This window comes from Carya illinoinensis, chromosome 11 (genome assembly GCF_018687715.1).
Source record: "Carya illinoinensis cultivar Pawnee chromosome 11, C.illinoinensisPawnee_v1, whole genome shotgun sequence".
NCBI lineage: Eukaryota > Viridiplantae > Streptophyta > Magnoliopsida > Fagales > Juglandaceae > Carya > Carya illinoinensis.
Window position 1 is genome coordinate 14,243,421 of NC_056762.1, and position 23,059 is coordinate 14,266,479.

At 36.3% G+C, this 23,059-nt stretch overlaps 1 protein-coding gene and 1 non-coding gene across 2 annotated transcripts; both read left to right on the forward strand.

Annotated features, from left to right (window-relative positions):
• On the forward strand, positions 1-1,105 carry LOC122280359. The gene is made up of 3 exons (XM_043091219.1): positions 1-133; positions 226-279; positions 670-1,105. The coding sequence occupies exons 1-3, from the start codon at positions 14-16 to the stop codon at positions 1,069-1,071; spliced, it is 576 nt and encodes a 191-aa protein (XP_042947153.1). The 5' UTR covers positions 1-13; the 3' UTR covers positions 1,072-1,105.
• A 12,885-nt stretch (positions 1,106-13,990) lies between these two features.
• Positions 13,991-14,098, forward strand: LOC122283601. The gene has a single exon (XR_006230998.1). It is a non-coding gene; the product is annotated as a small nucleolar RNA R71 (small nucleolar RNA).
• Positions 14,099-23,059: the final 8,961 nt, after the last annotated feature.

Here is a 23,059-nt window from a genome sequence, read left to right on the forward strand (position 1 = left end):
TCTGAATAGGAAGATGGATGGAATCGAATCATACTTTGGTGCATTCAACCCCAAAGGTATTGAGGGCTCCCAATATAGCTCATTTCGCATGACACTTTCGAATGGTGATGATAGCTTGAAAATGGGATTGATGGTAAGTCTTCTGATTTTAAATTTTTTGTCGTTGGCTGTTAACCTTTCTCAACTTCACAACAAATCTTAAGATCCAGCGTGAATGTATTTTAGGTGAATCCATCATTATTCAAAGATAACAAGACTCGATTGTTTACTCATATCGTGGTGAGTATTAGTAAGCCATGTTCAATGCTTATTTCTTTTCTCTTCGTAACAAAGTAAAATATTTCATTTTCATTTAGCTTATTCAATGACTTTAAACTCTATTACTTGAATGGAAGAACGCAATGTTTCAATCAACAATGTCCAGGATACATACAACTCAGTTCTCAAATACCTCTAGGTTGGCCCCTCGAAAAAATTTCAGTTGTAGGAGAACCTCAATATGCTCTAAAATTGAGGATCAGCAAGGTAAATGCCATTAATATACACACCATGTCCACCAGCTTACTGACTTAATCCATAGAAGAAGATAAATAACTTAAGTATAGATGTGTTCATATATAATTTGCATAGACTGACATTGTTATATATTGCACTTGTTACCATCGCAAGGATTATATGAGCACAGGACCAAATTCAAGAGAATCTGTGTGGCTATTACAATCGTATGATGATCTGCCTAAGGTCGGTCTGTGGCCAACAAAAGCATTTGGAAGATTTAATGACTTCGGTAACCAAGCCGATTGGGGGGGAGAAGTGTATAGTCCTTTGGACCAACCAAGTCCACCTATGGGTACTGGCATTCATCCCCATGGGGACACAAGTTATGCAGCACATAGTCATCTTATTGCAATTTCATATGAGAATTCACAATCTAAATTTGTGAATCCAGGTGATGCAGTGTTATATGAATCAGATCCAAAATCATATAGTGTTTCTGATTCTGGATATCGTAATGGATATTGGAGACGTTTGATTTTATATGATGGTCCCGGAGGAATAAAAAGTGATTGAGGATATAAGTTGACTCGTTTCTTTGCTAATAAAATTTTCCAACTATTTATGTTCTTTTTTATCTTTTAGTAAGAAAGCTTGGCTAGTTGCTCAAGGCTATGAAAAAGAGTATTGTCCACATATTATGCCATAAACAGCATTTGATATTTAATAAATTAAGTTTACTTATATGTGACAACATGGCCTATTTGTTTCCTTTCTTTTCCTTTTTGTTGCAAACTTGCAATTTGTAAGGTAACTCTTTCTTTTGTCCCAAAATCCTAGTGCAACTTTATATGTGAGAGTCGCGTAGATGTTTGTAAAAACAACTCTTCGATTTGGGGAAAGATTGAGATTTGCAAATGCTAACAATATAATATGGATTCCTGTTATATATTCCGGATAGCGTAACTGTTAAATATACCTCAGGAAACTGAAGCTTTGATAAAATCCTAGCTATTACATTCGTGCATCCCTAGAATAAAGATGGGGGGATCCTATCGGATATCTAATTTAGTTTTGAATAAAAAGTGCTAACTTTCGTTCTGACAACGTATGTTCAGTCGGGCTTTCAAGTGGCGCTAGCAAATATATGTATGTTGACGATAGTGAGTTGAATTCCATAATATATATATATACACGAGGTCAGCCATTTACTTCATGTGAGCATGACCTCTTGTTTTTAATATTCAAAGACTATTAGCTAGAAGTAAATTTTGCGAGAGACTCATATCAACGTTTAAGCAGACGTCCTGATTTATAACTTGTAAGTGAAGATGTGCATGTGCTAAATATACCAGATAGATGTCTGCTAGCCAATGAATGAGTTACGCCCGATTTTTCCTATAGTTCGAATAACTTTAAAACGTCTCCACCACGAGCAAATGAAAAACGGCTTTCAAAAAGAAAATTTACAAGAACTTTGCGATGACGATCCCATTGATGCCACAGAAACTGTTTCTTTCACCCCCTCAAATTTAAAGTACCAAGCTGGTAGAACGAAAGCAAAAAATAAATAATAAATAATAAAAAAAAATAAAGCCAGACTATGTAGTGCAATTATGCTGAATCCTGCACTATTTTCTTTCTCAGTAAAGAAGCATGCATTTTATTAATGAGAAAATTAGACGTAACCCAATTACACGAGACATATACAAGTGCAGCACCTATGCCCGATTGTCTGAAGTTACAAGCTGAGAGTCGCAAATGATCATGTCATTAGAATCTGTTACCATCGACCAAGGGAATAGTCCTACACCATAAAAGAGGTTTTCGTAATCACGTTTCTAAAATCTTTACAATTGAATATTGGGCCGTCAAAAAGTCCAAGTTGCACCTTTCCTTTTCTTTTTAAGTGTCAGGGCCACAGGTGCATCATGAGTGACCACACTCTAAATTTTATTAATAATCCCTTATTTTTTATGAAGGAAAATCGTGGTTACAAGACAACCATAGAAGAAGCATGCATGGAAGACAAATAAATTTTATATATGCAATAATTTAACTGACATTTGCAGTCGTAGATGATCATGTGATATTAAATCACTCACTACTTCTTAGCATACCTTCAAATACACTTTTGGGCCTTTGAGCCTAATTAAAATTCATAGACAACCTCAATAAACTGATTATAATTAGGGGGGAGCATCGGCCGGTCCGGACCAGCAAAACCGACCGAACTGGCACTGTTTAGACCGGACCAGACCGAACCGAATTGGGTCCGGTCCGGTCCGGTCCCATTTTTAAGGGACCGAAAAGATTCGGTCCGGTCCCGGTCTTAGAGTTTTTCACCCCGGACCGGACCGAATAGAAATAAAAAAAAAATTATTTATATATATTATTTATATAATAGTTGTATATTATTAATTATATAATTATATATGGTATAAAAAAATATTAATAGTCTAATATAGACTATAGTTATACTAAATCACTATAACTAATACTTCAACAATAGTTATAGTGACCTATACTAATAGCCTACTATTAATACTAATATACTATTATATAATTTATATAGTTATACTAATCACTATAATTAATACTATGTATAGTTATACTAACTAATTGATTCAACATAACTAATATTACTAATATAATATAGCCAAATTGAATTATTAATAGTCTAATACTAATACAATTATATAGTTATACTAATTATAAATTCATAATAACTAAATCATTATAAGTCTATAACTATATATATTTAGTATCAATGTGTTACTATATTCTTTAATGTATAACTATTAACTATAATATATAGTACTAGTATAACCGATCAAAAATATATATATATATATATATATATAATACTAGTATATATATTAATGTATTAACATATTATAAAAGTTATAGAATAAATTATAATATATCATATATTTGTAAATTTATAATAGTATTAGTATAGTTAGCTTAATATATAATATGTTAGTATTAAATCACTATAACTACATAGAGTATTAGTAATAAGAGTATTACTATTATTTAATATAGTATTACATATAGTATTACTATCATTACATATAGTTATTAGTTATAGTATTAGTACTAGTATAGTTATTAGTACTAATAGACTAATAGTATTAGTTATTAGTATTACATATAGTTACGTATATAATTATCACTATTACTATTATTACATATAGTTATTAGTTATAGTATAGTTATTATTACATATATTTATTAGTTATAGTATTATTACTAATAGACTAATAGTATTAGCATATTACTAATATATATAATAGTATACTATATGTATATATATTAAATATATTACAATATAATTACATAAATATTAAAAAAATGTCATTAAATATTAGCATATTACATAAATATATAGTTATCACTATTACTATTATTACATATAGTTATTAGTTATAGTATAGTTATTATTATATATATTTATTAGTTATAATATTATTACTAATAGACTAATAGTATTAGCATATTACTAATATATATATAATACTATATGTATATATATTAAATATATTACAATATAATTACATAAATATTAAAAAAAATGTCAATAGATAAAAAAAAAAACCTTGGACCGAATGGACCGACCGGACCGAATAGAACCGGACTGGGAAAATCCTGGACCGAATAGGTCCGGTCCGGTCCACAAAACCTCCCCGGACTGGAGGGTCCTTTTCACAACGATTTTGATAAAAATAGACGAAAATTATGTTTCCTTTCATGCCAGGATACAAAAGACTCCATGCTATAAATAAAATTCATTTTCTCATTTAAAAGATTATAGTGGAAAACATTAAATGTCATAATTAAAGTTTCCAATATAAAACATCTTGCCTAGGCCTTCGTGCTCTTCCCCCTTGAGCTGTGCCCGTCCTAACCTATTATGCTCATCTTGTGCCTGGGAGGGCACACATAAAAACTAAAATGAGTCGATGACTCGTAAGCATTACTTTATACAATTAAAATATAATAACATAGATTTTCAGTCATGTTTTTATCATTCCATACGTACATTTGTACTTAACATGCATAAGTCTTTCTTTTCATTTTAAAAACGTTGCGAGGTGGGGTTTTTCTTTTAAAACACGCTTTCTTCTTTTAAACAGTTTCCCACGCTCGCTGCCTTCATTTCTTAAAGAGTCTTTTCATGCATTTATCTTTTTAGGTACATTCATGCATACATACATTCATTCGTTCATCTTTTCTTACTTACGTACATTCATGCATTCCGTTTGTCCATACATACATGCATTCATTCTTATCACTTTAATTGGCCATTGCACACTGTTATGCCCCGTGTGCTAGGGTTAGCAATCTTTTGGACCTGATTCTGCCAATGGCCACGATTTGAGAATCCATTCCGTCAGGGTGTAGCACTGGGTGCACTACTAATACTACTTACTCGGCATTGTAATCTGCCCAGTCCAGTCCATTCATTTGGTACCATTTCTATTTCAGTCCATGTGACCGTTACGTATTTTCATACATCATACATTCAATCTATTCATTCCTTTTCAATCATTTCCTTTCCTTTACAGTCCTTCAATCCTTTACAGTTCTTACGATTCTTCAGTTCTTATGGTTCATAAAAGTTTTAATTAAAAAAAAAGGTTTTCTCTCATTTCTTTTGTAAAAGTCATTTTAAAATAAGTTTCTTTAATAGAAAATGGTTTTCTTTCTTTTATTATAAGAAAAGTTGTACAGAAAGAGTCATTTTTAGGAGAGAGAGTTATTTTAAAAATTTGTTTTCTTTCTTTTATTTTCTTTTTGTAAACATATATACAATACGTACTATTTATAATATCCATTCACATGCATACATATATATACTTTGGGTGTGTAAAAATGGGCTATCAAGAAGGCCACTATGTACTTATACATAAAAACTTATGTTTCATTCTTTTTCTTTTTTAAAACGTGTATTCGTGGAGAAAAGGTGTCATTTTCCTTTTTGAGAAAAGCTTTTGTCTTCATCTTCGTTTGTATAAAGAAAAACTCTAGAAAAGTATGAACGTAATATTAACCTAGACTTCATGTCATACTCAATCTATGCAGTCCATTCATGTGCTTGTCAGATGGCAACCTACATGTATACACATAACCTTAAGTCATCATCTATCTAATGCATAAGTAACTATTCTAAAAATAGAACTATGCCTCACTCGGAACACTCTCCATCCATCCCTGGACTCTTACGTGTCATTTACTATACTAAAATATTCGGGTCTTATTCCTTCAAGTAAACCTTTGTGATTCACCTTAGGGTTAAGATACTAAGACCTCCATCTCGTTCTTCTATTTCCAAAATTTGACGCATGATTCCGACCAACAAAGTCATGCGTCCTAACCTTAGACTATATACTCGTCACTACCTTCACGTATCCTAGCCCATACTAAATCATCATTCTCAACCAGTCAGGCTACATGAATTCAAGATAACTCTGGGGCTAAAACACCATGTAACCGTGATCAGGACAAATTACCCATTACATATGGTAAACCTGTCCAACACACGTGTCTAGCCAGAGGCACATGTATCTCATCCCCTTTTATTACCTAAGAGTAACTTATAATTCCAATGAACATCCGCTTGTATAAATAAGCTCCATACTCCAATACCAACTTGTTCAAACCCGGTCGATAGGACTCTTCCTACTTCCCGACCCTGTACAAGTTCATCCCAACACTTGATAGGAGAAGACTACATCCATAAATGCAGCTCTGTCACGTCACGCAGCTCGAGACTAATCCCGAGTCACGTCACGATGCCCATCATACTTCCGTTGCACACTCTAATACTTTTCCACCACTTCCTTATACTCTTAGCCATAAGTCAATCACAAGGTGACACCCATCACCCTGGACCAAGGGCCAAATCACCATTGTTTCGGGACACTGTTACACAGTTCCCGTCATTTAACAAGAGGACTGCATCCAGAAATGTGCCTTTATCATATTATGCGGCTCGAGACCATTTCCCGAGTAACAACACGATGCCCATCATGCTTCTGCTGCACTCTCTGATACCTTTTCACCGCTTCACACATATCTTCAGCCACAAGTCAGCCTCAAGACAACACTCGTTACCTTGGACTACAACCACATCACCATTGCTTTGAGACACTATTACACAGTTTCCCGACGCTGCACCATACACTCCATACTTCTCTGCTATGCCATCCAACCCTTCGTGACACGTCATCCGGTATATCACAACCTAGTACAAAGTACACTCATGTCAACTCTCTTCCATCCACACTACTACACACATCACTACGATACACATCTCATGATACATCGCTACGCGATTGACTCATTCTCGAATGTGTTTCCAAATGTAGAAGTGTCAAGTTGTATCAATGATAAGTCCAGGATCGTATTCCATAGGAACAAAGGGTTATCAAAGTATTTGTGGCATTTTTTTTTTTATGTAAAAGAGGTATCGAGTACAAGAGATGAAAATAAATGTGAATCTATGTTTCTAAAATTATCCAAAACCAAGAGACTTAAGGAAAAAATGTAGAAGTTGAATTAAACTTACAAGAAGCAATAAAACAAGTACTTGGGATGCAATTTTCACCCATTTCTAATTTGAAGTTGGTTTTACCTCTAAGTTCATCTTCTCTCAACTATTTTCTTATTTCAAGAGATTATGATCGGTTAAATTAACAATAAGCACACTTTACAGTACAATCAAGGTGTTTGACATATTTTATATTAAGTGTAAAAGTGAAAGAAAGTTATCAAAGTCTTGTTACAAGTTCAAGCATCTATCGTGCGTTCATGTCTACAACTGTTCAAGTTCAAGAATATATGAATTTTACTTATGGGTTCCTTCCCATAAGTAAAATGAAATACAATCTATCAAGTTAATCATTTAAAATTTCATAATTTTCATGAAAGTCCAACCCCAAATTATAAGTTACTCATTGAATCTCAATTCTAGCCTATCATTTCTAAATTAACAAAATGTCTAAAAATTGATGAATCTTAATATTTTAAATTGTTATATGAAAATAAAGATAGAAGAATAAAAATAACAAACTGAAAACCAAAACTTAAAGCAAGTAAAATACAAATGACCGAATGAGAGCAGCCCAAGCCGTCTCCCCCAGTTCTGCAATAATCCAAAAAAGAAAAATGAAACAAGCTGCCGCCGAATGAAATCCTTCGCTCTGCGTCTCCACAAAACTAACCAAAGAAAATAATAAAAAGAACTCCCAGCCAGAGAGAGTGAGGGTTTCGTCGCCTCAAAACTAAAAACCAAAAGAAACTAAAAAGGAATGAATATCCCCCGGCCTTGTGCCGACTGTCCCATATCTCTAAAGAAAACAAAACAAAGAAAAGAAAAAAAATAAAAATATAATCAGCCACCTCTCGTCTAGAAGAACTTAGAACTTAGCAAGAAAATAAAAAACAAAACCAGCCAAGAGAGAGGGACCCCACCGACCCTCACAAGACAAAGAAAATAAAATAAAATAAATAACTAAAGGGTGAGGGAGGGCTCTCTACACCACGCCTTCTAATAAAGCGAGAAATAATGACGACCCACTAAAAGAACTTTTTACCGTCCAAACCAAGTGATTTCAAATAAAATAAAATTCCACAAATGTCCCCAATAGTCAAGAATCAAATTTGCCCCTTGAGTCTGCGTGATTTTCTGCCGTATCCCTATTGTCCAGCTCTTGCATCTTGCTCTACTACTAATTTCTTTGTGCATAGTTAAATGATTCTAAAAATACCCATTTGTTACAAAATCTTATTTTTTAATAATGTCTTGCAACATTTAAGTAAGATACAAAATGAGTAAAGTACGAGATATTAATTCTGATGTAAAATAACTACATTATAAATCTTTTTAAGTACAAAATATCAGAATTTATTAATTTACTCAAATGTCATAATCTACTCTATAATTAAGTGCTTAATTCATTTTGGTTAAACAATTTAGTCACTTTAACAATTTAATTATGTAGTTTTGACACTTTATCACATCCCCCAACTAGCTTATTGTAGTCTCTAGTAAATAATGCGAAAAAAAAATTAAGGATCCAAGAATAAGTTATTGAACTAAAAAATCTCTACAAAAAATCAAATCATATTGAAATCTCGGGTGTTAAAATGTAGTTAGGTCAGGTTACAGTTCAACACAAAGACTTACAAAATTCTCAAGAACTCAAACAAGGGGAATGTATCTAAGCTGCAGATCTTTGAGTGCATCAAGTATGTGAACAGATTACCATTTGTTGGTTTCAAGATTTCTCACAATAGTTTCAGCCTAGCAACTTTTTCAAGAAAAACCAAAAGGTCTTTACTCTAATTCAAAACCATTACATTGACGGCTTTCATGCTATCACACTTTGAAAGACCCCCCCTTTTTTTTTGACGGATCCCAGTGATAGTCAGCCTTTTCCAATGCACTTGAAACATTTTTTTTTTTAATCTCTGGCCTGTCCTTTTTCTCATGTATTTTTACCTCCAATTTTTTTTTTTTTTTGGAGTTTCTCATTCACTTTTCCTAGGCCATTAAGATATGATTTATTATAGTTCTTACTAGTTGCTTAGATGAAAACCACTGATTGACATCAATCAAACAACAAAAGTATCTATCTTGTGTCTATTAGGGTTATCAATCAATAGTTTTGAAATACATTGCCTAAGTTTGAGTTGTTAAGACTTATCATAAGGTCCTGTGTTGAACTTAAACCTAAACCAGTGGGAATTAATGTAACCCAAGACTACAACTATCTGATCTTAAGTAGAGAAGTGTGAAATCAGTAACTTGTCGGAAAAAAAAAATTTAGACCCCACAATTATAAATCCTAAAAGACTAAGTGGTAGAGTACTCTCCTTACCCCCCAATTAAAAATGGGTAGTGTCCTCACTGCAAATCATGAATAAACAAGGCAAGAAAGAGAATAGGGCCGAAGGAAATACCTGAGATGGCTGAGTGGATCATGAAAGTAAAAATGAAAAAAAAAAATGAACTAAACAGTGCTGAACCTGAAAAGATAGAATGAAAAAAAAAAATGAATGAAAGAACAAAATATAGAAGTGAAATAAATAAGAACAGAAAAAAAAAATTAAAGCAAAACAGAAATGAACTAAGGATCATGAGAATAAGTAGGATCTTCCAAAGGAATGGAAGTATCCTCAGGTGAAAGTTTTCCCAAAAAATGTTTAAGTCGTTGGTCATTTACTTTGAAAGTGTTTTCATTTTGAGGATTGGTAATCTCAACAGTTTTATATGGAAAAACAGTTTTGCACCACATAAGGCCTATTCCACTGAGACCTTAACTTACCAAGATCAAAAATCTTACATTGGATGTGTTTGTTGGGTATACATTTTCGAGAAATTTGGTCAGAATGATATTTAAAAAAGTAAAGGTTATCATAAAAAAAATGATTTAACCTCAGATTTGGACTTTCAAATGTTCTGAATGCTCCAATGAGATGGTGTTTGTCATCTGAAGATGGCTTAATGGGTGCTGTCCAAGGTGGCGACTCTTTAAACATTGGTTGCCAAAGTACCCCATGACTAGTTCCTGCAAAAGAAACATTAGAAGTATCCTTAAGTATATTTACATCACTTAGAACACTTTCTAATGACAATTGTAAATCAGTAGAAGGAAGATTCAAGTGAAAATCCTCATCAAGGATATTTTCCAGCAAATTAACTTCCTTAACTTCTTCTAATCTTGAGGTTGTCTGCAAGTATTAAAGATATTCAGCTCCAATGTCATGTTTCCAAAACTCAATTTCAAAATTTCACTTCTACAATTAATTAATACATTAGATGTAGCAAGAAATGGTCTACCAAGAATTATAGGAGCTTGGAAAGTAGATAGAGTTGACAAGTTCATATCAAGCACCACAAAATTCACAGGATAGTAAAATTTATCAACTTGAACCAAAACATCCTCAACTATACCCCTAGGCATTTTTATAGATCTATCAGCAAGTTACAAAATGATAGGTGTTGATTTCAGTTCACCTAAACCAAGTTGTTCATACACAGTGTAATAAATTGACACTTGAACCAAGATCCAACAAAGCGTGACCAATTTTTGAATTTCCTATCACACAAGCAATTGTAGGTGCTCCAGGATCCTTATATTTAGGTGGTGTATTACTCTGAATGATAGCACTAACCTGCTTAGTGAAGAAAGCTTTCTTATGCACATTTAATTTTCTTTTCACAGTGTGCATAAATCCTTTAAAAATTTTGCATAGGCAGGAATTTGCTGAATAGCATCTAACAAGGGGATGTTAATTCTAACTTGCCTAAAAACCACAAGAATTTCAGCGAGATGCTAATCTTTATGCAACAGAACTAATCTCTGAGGAAAAGGAGCAGGTATAGGACAATCAATTTTCTCATGCTCATCAGACACATGCTCTCCATCTTTATTAGAAGGGTTAGAAACCTTACTATAATTGCATGGCTCATGTGCTGGAATGTCTACCACCTTACTGCTTCTTAAAGTAGTCACCGCTTTGACCGACTTTAAGTTAGGATCCTCACGTACTGCTTGTGTGACGCCCCCAACTCCCACGTACGGACATGTGGAAATCGAAGCGTCGGGATGATGACAACACGGGTCACCATCTTATCGTCAAGTGCCAAGTAAGTATACATGCAACAAGTGTACAATAAAAACATACATCGGATAATAAAAGTCTTATAACTAAGTACCAGAATTTTTGTTTAATACAAACCCGTTTAAACCACACATAATAAAATATTACAAGTTTCAAATGTAGTTTCGAAACCATAATACAAGACATAAAAACTCCAAATCAAAACTCTGGCGGAGCTGCCGCTTCGGGCTTAGCCTCCTCGTCCTCCTCGACATCTGCATCAAAATCTACGATACTAAAATGGTGCCGCAGGTAAGTAATAATCCAAACGCCACAAGATAAAAATATATTAAACTCAACAATATGCATGAAAGAACGCCAAATGCACATATCCCATAAATCCACATTTTTCCACGCACGCCAAAAATCTCATTTGGCCCCGAAAACATATTACTTTCCAACTCACGCCAAAAGTCACATTTGGCCCAAATCCAACTCAATTCAATATCCAATTAATCTGAATGCACCATGACCTCCCCTAGGGGTCATCCGCACACCCTGTCTCCCATCATCACACCACGGGTAACGACCATGCGTGTGACTTCGTAACGAGCGATGCCCAGTTCTGCGCCCCGCATGTACGTAGCCAAGCATTCTCTAGCCCTTGCCAACAAAGGGCCATGGAGTCGATATGAGAGCGTTACCATCCCGCCCGCTCCCGTTGTCTCCCAACAACAACCCAGGGGACGTCACTCAGTATATTACGCTCCTGAGTAACCAGAGGAGCTCCACCAAGATAATACCCTATCTTGGCTTGGGGTTGTGATACACACGCACCCGAAAATCCATTTACATAAATAAAACCAGTTTTTCTCAATTTAATACTTGCACATGAATGCACCATGCAATGCACACCTCAAGACACAATTTATCAACAAATCACAACATCAGCAACAACCAAACAACTCCGTCCTCAAATCCATCCGACCCCCGACTCCTCGGACTCAGTCCAGAATAACCAACCAGTCAATGAATTTATTGCAAAAGCAATAATATATTTAAATCTAAAATAGAGTTTGAAAATACTTACAGCGCTATATGATAATTTTCAAAGGATCAAGGAGCTACAAACGGCAAAAAACAAGCAACATAATAGTGTAAAATACATTGTGGCCGTGGGTTGTAAAATACTGACTTTTGAATGGGGACAAACCAAGACTTGGGATTGATAGGGAATGGCCTAGAGGTATTTATAAAGCTAGTGGAAGAGAGAGTTGGTCGTGGGTGGTGGAGGAAATGGCGGTGGAAGAGAAAAATGGCCAAAACGAAGATGAGCTCGTGGGGGCTACTCCGGCAACGTATTGGAGCTGGAAATAGGTGGTTTAGGATGGCAAGACGTAGGTGATGAAATTGTAAAAAGATGGTGGTCGGAGGTGGAACCACGGTGGCGCTGGAGCACAAAAACGCCGCGGCTTGGAGGAGCTTGTGACGGCTAACGATGGCTCGGATGGAGGTGAAATTTGGTGGGGAGGTGTGTCGGCTGGAGGGGAAGATTTTTGGGTGGGTGGTGTCGTAAACATCACTAGTGAGCGGCGGTTCTGGGGGTGGAACTAAAACGGCAAAAATGGGGGGAAAAAGAGAGAGAAACGCACGTGGGGGAGGGGAAAACCGGAGGAGAAAAAGAAGAAAGAAAAGAAAGAAAAGAAAAAGAAAAGAGTAAAAAGAAAAAGAGAAAAAGAAAAGAAATAAGGTCCAGTGCTCACCTCTGGAATCTAGAAACTAATCCGACGAAAACGACTTTAAAAGCTATAAAACGAATAAAATAATTTAAACACCACATCAAGCTAAAATATAATAAATAACTAGTAAAAACAATAACATAATTTTAAATCCAAAAACAAACTAAAATAAATTACACAGCAATTTAAACTCAAAACGATAATTTAAATTAAGAAAGCTCTATAAAACAAATATCACAACTAAATAAATCCAATTAAAATATAATAATTTAAAATAAAAGAACTAATATTTTAATTAAATTAAAATACTCCTTTAGTGAAAATACACATAAAAACGGGATATCACAGCTTGCACTTGATGAGGCTGTCCTTGTGGATTTGGTTGTGATTGTGTAGGAAATTTACCCTTCTCTTGGGTACTTAAAGATGTAGTCAGCCTTGTGAGGGAACTCCTTATGTCATTTATTGCCAATGAATTCTGGTTGTTGAGTGTTGCTTGACCTTGCATGAATTGTTGAAGTGTCACACTCAATTGCTAAACCGTATCTTCAAGTCCCTTCTTTTGCATTAGAGGTGCTTGAATTGCGAGTTGAGAGGACCCCGAAGCCAAAGTTGTTGGAGCTACATGCTGGTCACCCGTCCAATTGAGATTTGGGTGGCTCTTCCATCCTGGATTATAAGAATTAGAGAAAGGACTAGAATATGTTTTATGTATCATGTTTATAGCATTAGATTGGTCCAACAATACTTCTTTGAAAGCAGGGATCGTGGGATATTCATTAGTTGAATGCCCATGATCCTCACATATGCCACACTTCTCAGAAAATTTAGGGACAACATGCACTTCATTTACTTTCTTCAATTCCATGGCTTCTATTTTTCTAGATAGCAAGGTTAATTTAACATGCAAATCATCATCTTCCTTTAAAGTATATTTCCCATGACTAGACTCAACTTGCCTAGACCTATCATGCACATCAGTTGTGCCTCAAGATTGGGCATTTTCAGCAAGATAATCAAAATATTCAAATGCCTTCTCGGGCTTTTTGTCAAAAAATTCTCCATTATACATGGTTTGTACAAATTGGCACATTTTAGGTGTCAAACTTTCATAAAAAAACTAATCACAAGCTAATATTCATAACCATGGTGTGGGCATGAATCTAATAGATCTTTGAATCTTTCCCAACATTGATAAAAAGTTTCAGAATCCTTTTGAGAAAAATTCATGATCTGTCTTTTCAAAGCATTTGTCCTATGTATTGGGAAGAATTTTTTCAAAAATCCTGTTTGCATCTCCTGTCAAGTGCCTATGGTTCTAGGTCTTAATGAATTCAATCATGTTTTAACTTTATCTTTCAAGGAAAATGGAAATAACTTTAGTCTAATGACCTCCTCAGTGCAAGTCCGGTCCATGAATATAGAACAAACCTCTTCAAACTCTTTGATATACAAATAAGGGTTCTCAGATTCCATGCCATGAAAATGTGGAATTAATGGAATCATTCCAGATTTGAAAATTAAAATTGTTTGCATTCAAATGTTGAATTATGCATGAGGGTGTGCTAGTTCTGACAGGTTGCAAATAATCTCTAAATGTCTTGTTTTGATTCCCCATTTCTCTATTATGATTCTCATTTTCAGCCATGGTGCTATGAGTGTCAGAAGATGATTCAATGGAAAGAGATGTAGAGTTAAAAGATGATAGTGATTCTATCCTAAACAATCGAGAAGTTTGGTCCTTAGTCCAACCAGTCATACAAACAAAAACAGAAAATAAAGCAAAATGTAAAATAAACAGAAAAAAGAAGAAGATCAAGTGTCACCCAGGCTGTACAAATGTCCTCTCAACAATAGAGGAATGCTCTGATAAGCACCAGTTATCCCCAGCAACGGCGTCAAAAACTTGACTCATTCTCGAATGTCCTTCCAAGTGTAGAAGTGTCAAGTTGTATCAAGGATAAATCCAGGATCGTATTCCACAGGGACAAAGAGTTATCAAAGTATTTGTGGCATTTGTTTTTATGTAAAAGAGGTATCGAGTACAAGAGATGAAAATAAATATGAATCCATGTTTCTAAAATTATCCAAAACCAAGAGATTTAAGGAAAAAGTGTCGAAGTTGAATTAAACTTGCAAGAAGCAATAAAACAAATACTTGGGATGCAATTTTCGCCCATTTCTAATTTGAAGTTGGTTTTACCTCTAAGTTCATCTTCTCTCAACCATTTTCTCATTTCAAGAGATTATGATCGGTTAAATAAACAATAAGAACACCTTTTTAGTATAATCAAGGTGCTTGACAGATTTTATATCAAGTGTAAAAGTGAAAGAAAGCTATCAAAGTCTTATTACAAGTTCAAACATCAATCGTGCCTTCATGTCTACAATTGATCAAGTTCAAGAACATAGAATTTTAATCATTTCCATAGGTAAAATGAAATACAATCTATCAAGTTAATCATTTAAAATTTCATAATCTTGAAGAAAATCTAACCCTGAACAGTCATAAGCTACTCATTGAATTCCAAGCTAAAATTCTAGCCTATCATTTTTAAATTAACAAAATGTCTAAAAAAATGATGAACCCTAATATTTTAAATTGCCGTATGAAAATAAAGATAGAAGACTAAAAATAACAAGCTGGAAACCAAAACTTAAAGCAAGTAAAATAAAAATGACCGAATGAGAGCAGCCCAAGCTGTCTCCCCCAGTTCTGCAATAATCCAAAAAAGAAAAATGAAGCAAGCTGCCGCCGAATGAAATCCTTCGCTCTGCGTCTCCACAAAACTAACCAAAGAAAATAATAAAAAGAACTCCCAGCCAGAGAGAGTGAGGGTTTCGTCGCCTCAAAACTAAAAACCAAAAGAAACTAGAAAGGAATGAATATCCCCCAGCCTTGTGCCGACTGTCCTATATCTCTAAAGAAAACAAAACAAAGAAAAGAAAAGAAATAAAAATATAATCAGCCACCTCTCGTCTAGAAGAACTTAGAACTTAGCAAGAAAATAAAAAACAAAACCAGCCAAGGGAGAGGGACCCCACCGACCCTCACAAGACAAAGAAAATAAAATAAAATAAATAACTAAAGGGTGAGGGAGGGCTCCCTACCTCACGCCTTCTAATAAAGCGAAAAGAAAAATAATTGATGCAGATGATTTGGTGTAAGAATTGCGCACGAAAAAGGAAATGAAAAATAAAACAGTGGAAGGTGTGCGCAATTCCTGCGCCAACTCTCCTGTACGTAGCATTTCTGAAGCGAAAAATAACGACGACTCACTAAAAGAACTTTTTACCGTCAAAACCAAGTGATTTCAAATAAAATAAAATTCCACAAATGCCTCCAATAGCCAAGAATCAAATTTGCCCCTTAGTCTGCGTGATTTCATGCCGTGTCCCTATTGTCCAGCACTTGCATCTTGCTCTACTATTAATTTCTTTGTGCATAGTTGAATGATTCTAAAAATACCCATTTGTTACAAAATCCCTCTCAAATGAGGTGTAAGCTGCTCATGTATTTTTTAATAGTGTCCTGCAACATTTAAGTCAGATACAAAATGAATAAAATACGAGGTATTAATTCAGATGTAAAATAACTGTATTATAAATCCTTTTAAGTACAAAAATATCAGAATTTATTAATTTACTCAAATGTCATAATCTACTTCATAATTAAGTGCTTAATTCATTTTGGTTAAACAATTTAGTCACTTTAGCAACTTAATTATGTAGTTTTGACACTTTATCAGCGACATACACGTACTCCCTTTGTTACAACGCTTATTATCATGATGCACACCAAACGGTGCATCGCTGTACAACACGGAGTACACTCCACACGCACTCCCTTCATTCTACGCCACACATCACTACAGCGCATGTCACACGGCGCGTTGCTGCACTACACAGAGTACGCTCCATGCATACTCTCTTCACAATTCACACTGTATCATAACTACGGTGTCCATCTCACGCCCACTTCATAGCACAGTTCACAGTACTACACAATCAAGCCCAACACTTCACAACTACACTTCATTTCACAACTACGCATCAAACTCCACAAATACTAACTACACAGTCTATAGTCTAACCAATCAACTACTTTAAACATAATTAACTAGAGATAGAGGGTTATACCATCGATGGAATAACCCGTGTGTCGCTCGCTGCTCGTCACGATCATGCGTCGAAGGAGTCATATATGCGGTAACACTGCGTACGGTGGTTGTCCACCACATAAAGTGGCGGTTTGGGATTGAGGATAAATGGTGTGGTCTTGGACAGGCTCAAGGTGACCTCGTGGTGGTCAAAGGTGGTAGAGCAAGGCAGCATCATGCTGTGAACAGTGAATCCGAAATGGTGGGATTTTGCTTGAGGTGGAGGAAGATCATAGAACTTCATGGAAAGCTAGGGAAAGGTAGATGAAGATGTGGTGGAGCTGTGGTGGCAAGGTGGTGGCCATATGGTGGCTCATGGCGGCTGATTGGCCTTTAGAAGTGGATTTCATGCTGTGGAGAGTGAGGGAGAGTGAGAGCTGCGTATAGCTCCATTGGCCATGAAATTTGTTGGGGAAGGTCATGGTGATGTGAGGAATAAGGTGGTATTGGTGAAACACCGTGAGTAGCTGTGTACGGCGGCGTATGGTTGTGCAACTGAATCTATAGTTGTGGAGACCCATCGGAGAAAGAGAGTGAGTTGGAGAGAAAGGAGCACATGAGGAGGAAGCTCATGATGTGGTGAATCTATTGGTGGTGCTTGTGGCCGTTTTGGCCGTGTATGGTGTCTCAAGGAGGAGAAAATGCCATTTGCTTGGAGGAAGAAGGAGAGAGATGAGGTGGCCGGTGTAGCTCACCACCGGTGTAGTAGTGCTCACCGGTGGGGGAGGATCATGCCGGAGGTGGAGGTGAGGAATGGTGGCTGGAGGTCACGTCGGCTGGAAAAGTTGAAGTGCATGCACGGTGGAGAAGAACAAAGGCACGGGCTAGACGTGCATGGGAAGAGAGAGAAGAGAGAGAAAGAAGAAAAGGAAAAAGAGAAAAAGTGAGGAAGAAAAGAGAGGGTCCTGGGTATTTACTACCAGTCCTATGCTTTGGGATCATCAAAACGATCTAATGATGATTTTAAACACTGATTTGAAAACGCGTAAGATTATTAGTTTATAAACTAAAGTTTATAAAATAATATTTCTTCATAATTATTTAAAATGATAAAGTATCTTTAATTACTCAAAGAGAATAAAATCATTTAAATTAATTAAGAGTTTTCAATATAAGATTAAACCTCTTAATATTTTAAAACAACTAAAATATTTAATTTAAGTAATTATCCACAATTATAATATTTTTAGAGCTCATTAAAATATTATAATTGTGTTACTTTAAAAACAAGCTTATCTAATAATACTGGAAATATCTCCTATAAATATTTCCATAATATTTAAAATATCCGTAAGCTTTAAAATATATATCTTACTTTGAAATCTGCTTGATAACTTTTGAAACATGTCATCGAGGTACCATCATTCATCCAATGCCTCTTCTTTGTTTAAGTTTTTTTTCTTAAATATGCTTGCAATATTTGTGGGGTCCAAAAATGTTCTCAGCAGTGTCAAGTTTTACAAAGTTAAGATTCATAAACACTTATGAAGCTTATGTTTCAATAGCTCCTGCTAAGCAAAGGCTACTCCTTTGCCTTTATCATAATGCTTGCAATGCAGATTTTAATTGAAGATGTCCTACCCTTTTGGCTTTATAGATCTATCATTTCTAAGTTAAAGGACAGATTGGAAGGGAAATGCTTTTTTATGTTTAAAAGTTTTCTACAAAATTAATTTATTTTATCAACAACATTTTTATAGACGATTTTGGAAAGCCACTTTTTTTGCAAGTTCATTGTTATAAAATGGAAACCCCAGCAGGAATAGTGTACCACTATATTGTGTTAAGCTTCAAACCATATATCAAAAACTATGCAAATATATCAACATTCAGATATCCTCACAGATTTACGTTATGAAGAATCCCTTCTTTTATCAGGTTAACTTACATAGTTATACAATGGAAAATGAGTCCTCATCGTGAACAAAATAAAAAGGGGTTGAGTGTAACTATGCACCTTGTCTTTAATTCTGTGTAGCCTCTTGTCACACTGAATGAAGGACAAGCTTAAACTGCAGCTTTGGAAATCACTATCTCGTGTGTATACAATGGCTTTTGTGGGTAAGGTTTCAGACACTACCCTTTTCTCGATGATTCCTTCTTCAACTAGTAGTTATTCTCAGACTAGCTTCTAATTTTACAAACCTGTGGTACCCAAGAGAGTGTGATGTAACCTTGCTGTCACTTCAACTACGATATCCCATTTTTACGTATATTTTTATTGAAGGATTATTTAATTGATTTAAATAAAACATGTTCTCTTCTTTTAAATTTATCGGATTTTCGTTGGATGTATTTTATAATTTTTAAATTGTGAAATTTATTTTAATGTGCTTTCTTATTATTAATTATTTTTTTATGTTTAAATTTCTTTTTAATTTAAATTAGTTATTTTTGGGCTTTAAAATTTCTGTGTTGTTGGATTTTATTATTTCATTTATTTAGCCACTAAGTTTAAATTTTTTTATTTAACTTACTATTTTGAAAATAATTTTCATTGAATCAATTTTGTGACCCAAATTGAAAAGACTGGACCCTGTTTCCTTTCCTTCCTTTTTTCTTCTCTCCTATGTTTCCTCCCCCACACGCAAGTCTCTCTCTCTCTCTCTCTCTCTCTCTCTCTCTCTCTCTCTCTCTCTCTCTCTCTCTCTCTCTCTCTCTCTCTCTCTCTCTCTCCCTGCCCATTTCTTTCTCTCCCACCCAGCGCCGCCATGCGCCGTCATCCAGCCACACTGCCCAGCCCACCAGCTTCACCACTCTGCAGTAACCACCCCCACCCGTACCTCCTTTCCCCACACTCTCTCTCTCCTACCTGTTGGCCGTGCGAACCCCATTTGGGTTGTGTGCTGTTGCGTTGCCCATTTCTGTCGTCGTTTCTCCCATTCTCTTCCCCATTAGCCAGCAACCTCACCCCCCCAATTTTCAGCCCTCCAAACGCTGCCGCTAACCACCACGAGTACCACCAAGCCGCGGCCTCATTTCCTCCTTGTGCCGTCATTGCTCCACCATTGGCCACCACATCACTGGCCTCTTAGCAACTTAAACCACTCATCCCCAGCTCCGATCCATCATCGGTGAAGCTTCGACCACCATTCGTGCCCTCACCAACGGCCAACCACACCACCATTAGCTTCACTAGCACCCCTAAGCCCTACCCTAGCCTTCCCTAGTCTTCGTTTGTCCCCGTTTAAATTTGGGTATTTTGTGACCCACGGCCACAGTGCATTTTTCATTGTGACGTTGCCTTTCTGCCACCTTTTGTAGCACATTGATCCTTAAGAAGTTATTTAATAGCGTTGTAAGTATTTTCTAAATGACTTTTAAGATTTAAATATATTTTTGCATTAACAATACTTGTGAATTGGTTGGTTGTGCCAAGCTAAGTTCGAGGAGTATAGGGGTCAATTGGATTGGAGGACGGAGTTGTGTTTATGATTGATTGATGTTGGAACTTGTTATTGTCGGATATTTTTATATCTTGTCGTATGCATTGCATGGTGTATGCATGTTCATTTGTATATTTGGAAACTAGGTTTTTATGCGAGAAAGGATTTTGGATGTGTTTGAAATGAACAGATTTTTTTTTTTGATAGAAAACCTACTTTCATTGATTAATTTGCAAAGGCACTAGATACATCATTCAAAACAGAATTCACGACCACTAAAGGTCCACTCTCAGTCCACACCCTCTCTTTGGAATCCCCGACAGCCAACCTTGCAGCATTGTGTGCTGCTCCATTTGCTGACCTGTGAACAAAAGACAGCTTCCAACCCGGATGAAGCCTCATTTCTTGCTGCAAATCATCTGTTTCCTGGCCTCCCCACGACTGGTCCTCAGCTCTTGAATTGACAGCTTCTATGATTGCCTTAGCATCTCCTTCAAATTCAACTTGGGTCAGGTTCATGTCTATACACATGTCCACTGCCCTTTGTAAAGCTGTTTTTTCTGCTTGGGCTGCCGTGAACACATTTTTCCTTGAGGAAGTTAGGCATGCCTTTAGTTTCCCTTCCCAATCTCTAACTACTATGCCAATTCCACCCCTCTTCTGAAGCTTGTCAAAAGCGGCATCAAAATTTACCTTCACAGCAGGCCACTCAGGGGCTTTCCAATGCCTACTAGCCACTGTAGCCGAAACCCCTCCTTCCACCCCTCGACTATCCATAGAATTAGCTTCCCTCAGCATTGAGACTTCAGCCTGAGCCAGTGTTGAGATGGATTCAGGACTCATGAACTGGTTCTTAAAGACAAAAGCATTTCTCCTTTTCCATAGAAGCTGAAACTTCACTGCTGTCATTTGTAGCTCCTCACTGTCCAGTCTTGTAGACATATCTTTCCATAACTGCTGAAAGTCACAAAAGGAGCTATTCCACTTCTTGAGCTTGCTACTGTCAGCTCCCCATACATCTCGTGCTGCTGGACATGACCACAGTGCATGAATAACAGATTCAGACTCTCTGGTACAGATAGGACAGAGGTTATCCTTCAGAATGTTCTTCCTGTACAGCACATCTTTTGTTGGAAGAACATTGGAAAGGCTCCTCCATACAAACATTCGGATCTTCCCCGGGGCTTCTAACTTCCACAGGTCCTTCCACATCCCTGCATCTTCACCTCCCGAAGAGGGTTCTCCCCTTCTTCTTTTTGACAAACAGGTATCCATATGGTAAGCACTTTTGACTGTAAAAATTCCTCTTGTAGACCCTGCCCATATCTTTTTGTCACTGGCTCCTCTCCTGCTAATGGGGATTGAGAGGATCAAATCTGTTTCCTCTTTACAGAATATGGTCTTGAACAGATTGAATGGTTTGATAGAGAGTCACTATAGAGATGGTGGTAAGCAAGAGCACTGATAGAATCTCACCTGTGATTCCTGCCTACAGTGCACACGGTAAGGATGGTGGTAAGCAAGGATGGTAGTAGAGTCTACCTGCGATTCCTGCCTATGGTGCACACGGTAGGGATGGTGGTAAGCAGGGATGGTAGTAGAGTCTGCCTGCGATTCCTACCTACGGTGCACTCGGTAGGGATGATGGTAAGTAGGAATAGTGGTAGAGTCTTGCCTGTGATTCCCTCCTATAGTACTCTGTTGGACTGAAAGAGAGGTAAAAGAAACTGTATGGATGGTGGTAAGCAGGGACGGAGGTAGAGTCCCGCCTATATTCCTGCCTACGGTGCACGCGGTAAGGATGGTGGTAAGCAGGGATGGTGGTAGACTCCTGCCTACAGTGTTAATTGGATATTTGGGTCATTTTATGGGAAAATGGTGGTTGTTTTAATGGACTGGAAATGTTCTGGGCCAAAATGAGATTTTGGCGTGCGTGGAAAATTGGTTAGTTGGGAAATGATGATTATTGGGTCTCATGCATATGGCATCACGTTCATGCATATTGTTGTGCTTTAATGTATTTTTATCTTATGGACTGTTTGGATTTGGTACCGTAGACTTTGATGTAGATGATGAGGAGGTTGAACCTTAGGATGCAACTCCGCTGGAAGATTGATTGGGTGCCTCTTGCTTGTACATGTTGGAAATTATTTTCTTGCTTTTCAAATTATGTATTTTGGTTTATGATTTTATTACTGTAAATTTGTAATATTTTGGTACGCTTGTGTTTAAAGTGAATTTGTATTTTAACCATTCTAGTACTTAGTTGATTGACTTTATTATTCTGCTGCATTATTTTTGTTGTACACTTTTGCTTGTACACATACTTGATACTTAGCGATGGAATGCGTGACTCCAGTTATCATCATCCTGACGTTTCGATTTCCACGTGTCTGTACGTGAGAGCTAGGGGCGTCACATCAACAAAAAAGTGTGGCGCAGGTTTTGTGTTTTTGGCTGGGTTAAATTCCCACCTCTTTCAACATGTTTTTGGGTTTGGGTATATGTGTTAGTTTTGTTTATTTCTTATTTATGTGAATGGGCATCAAGATTAGGCCTGGGCTATTTGTACGTGTTTCTTTTAACTAGCAAATACATACGTGTTTCTTTTAAATTTTTCATTTGTAATTAATATAATGATGTAACCTAGCATGTAGGGGACACA

What these genes read in the sequence shown, in the direction of transcription:
- LOC122280359 (XM_043091219.1), top strand. Translation starts at nt 14, where the DNA reads ATGGATGGAATCGAATCATACTTTGGTGCATTCAACCCCAAAGGTATT. An exon ending in GCTTGAAAATGGGATTGATG is followed by an intron (nt 134 to 225) that starts GTAAGTCTTCTG and finishes AATGTATTTTAG; the next exon opens with GTGAATCCATCATTATTCAA. An exon ending in GATTGTTTACTCATATCGTG is followed by an intron (nt 280 to 669) that starts GTGAGTATTAGT and finishes TACCATCGCAAG; the next exon opens with GATTATATGAGCACAGGACC.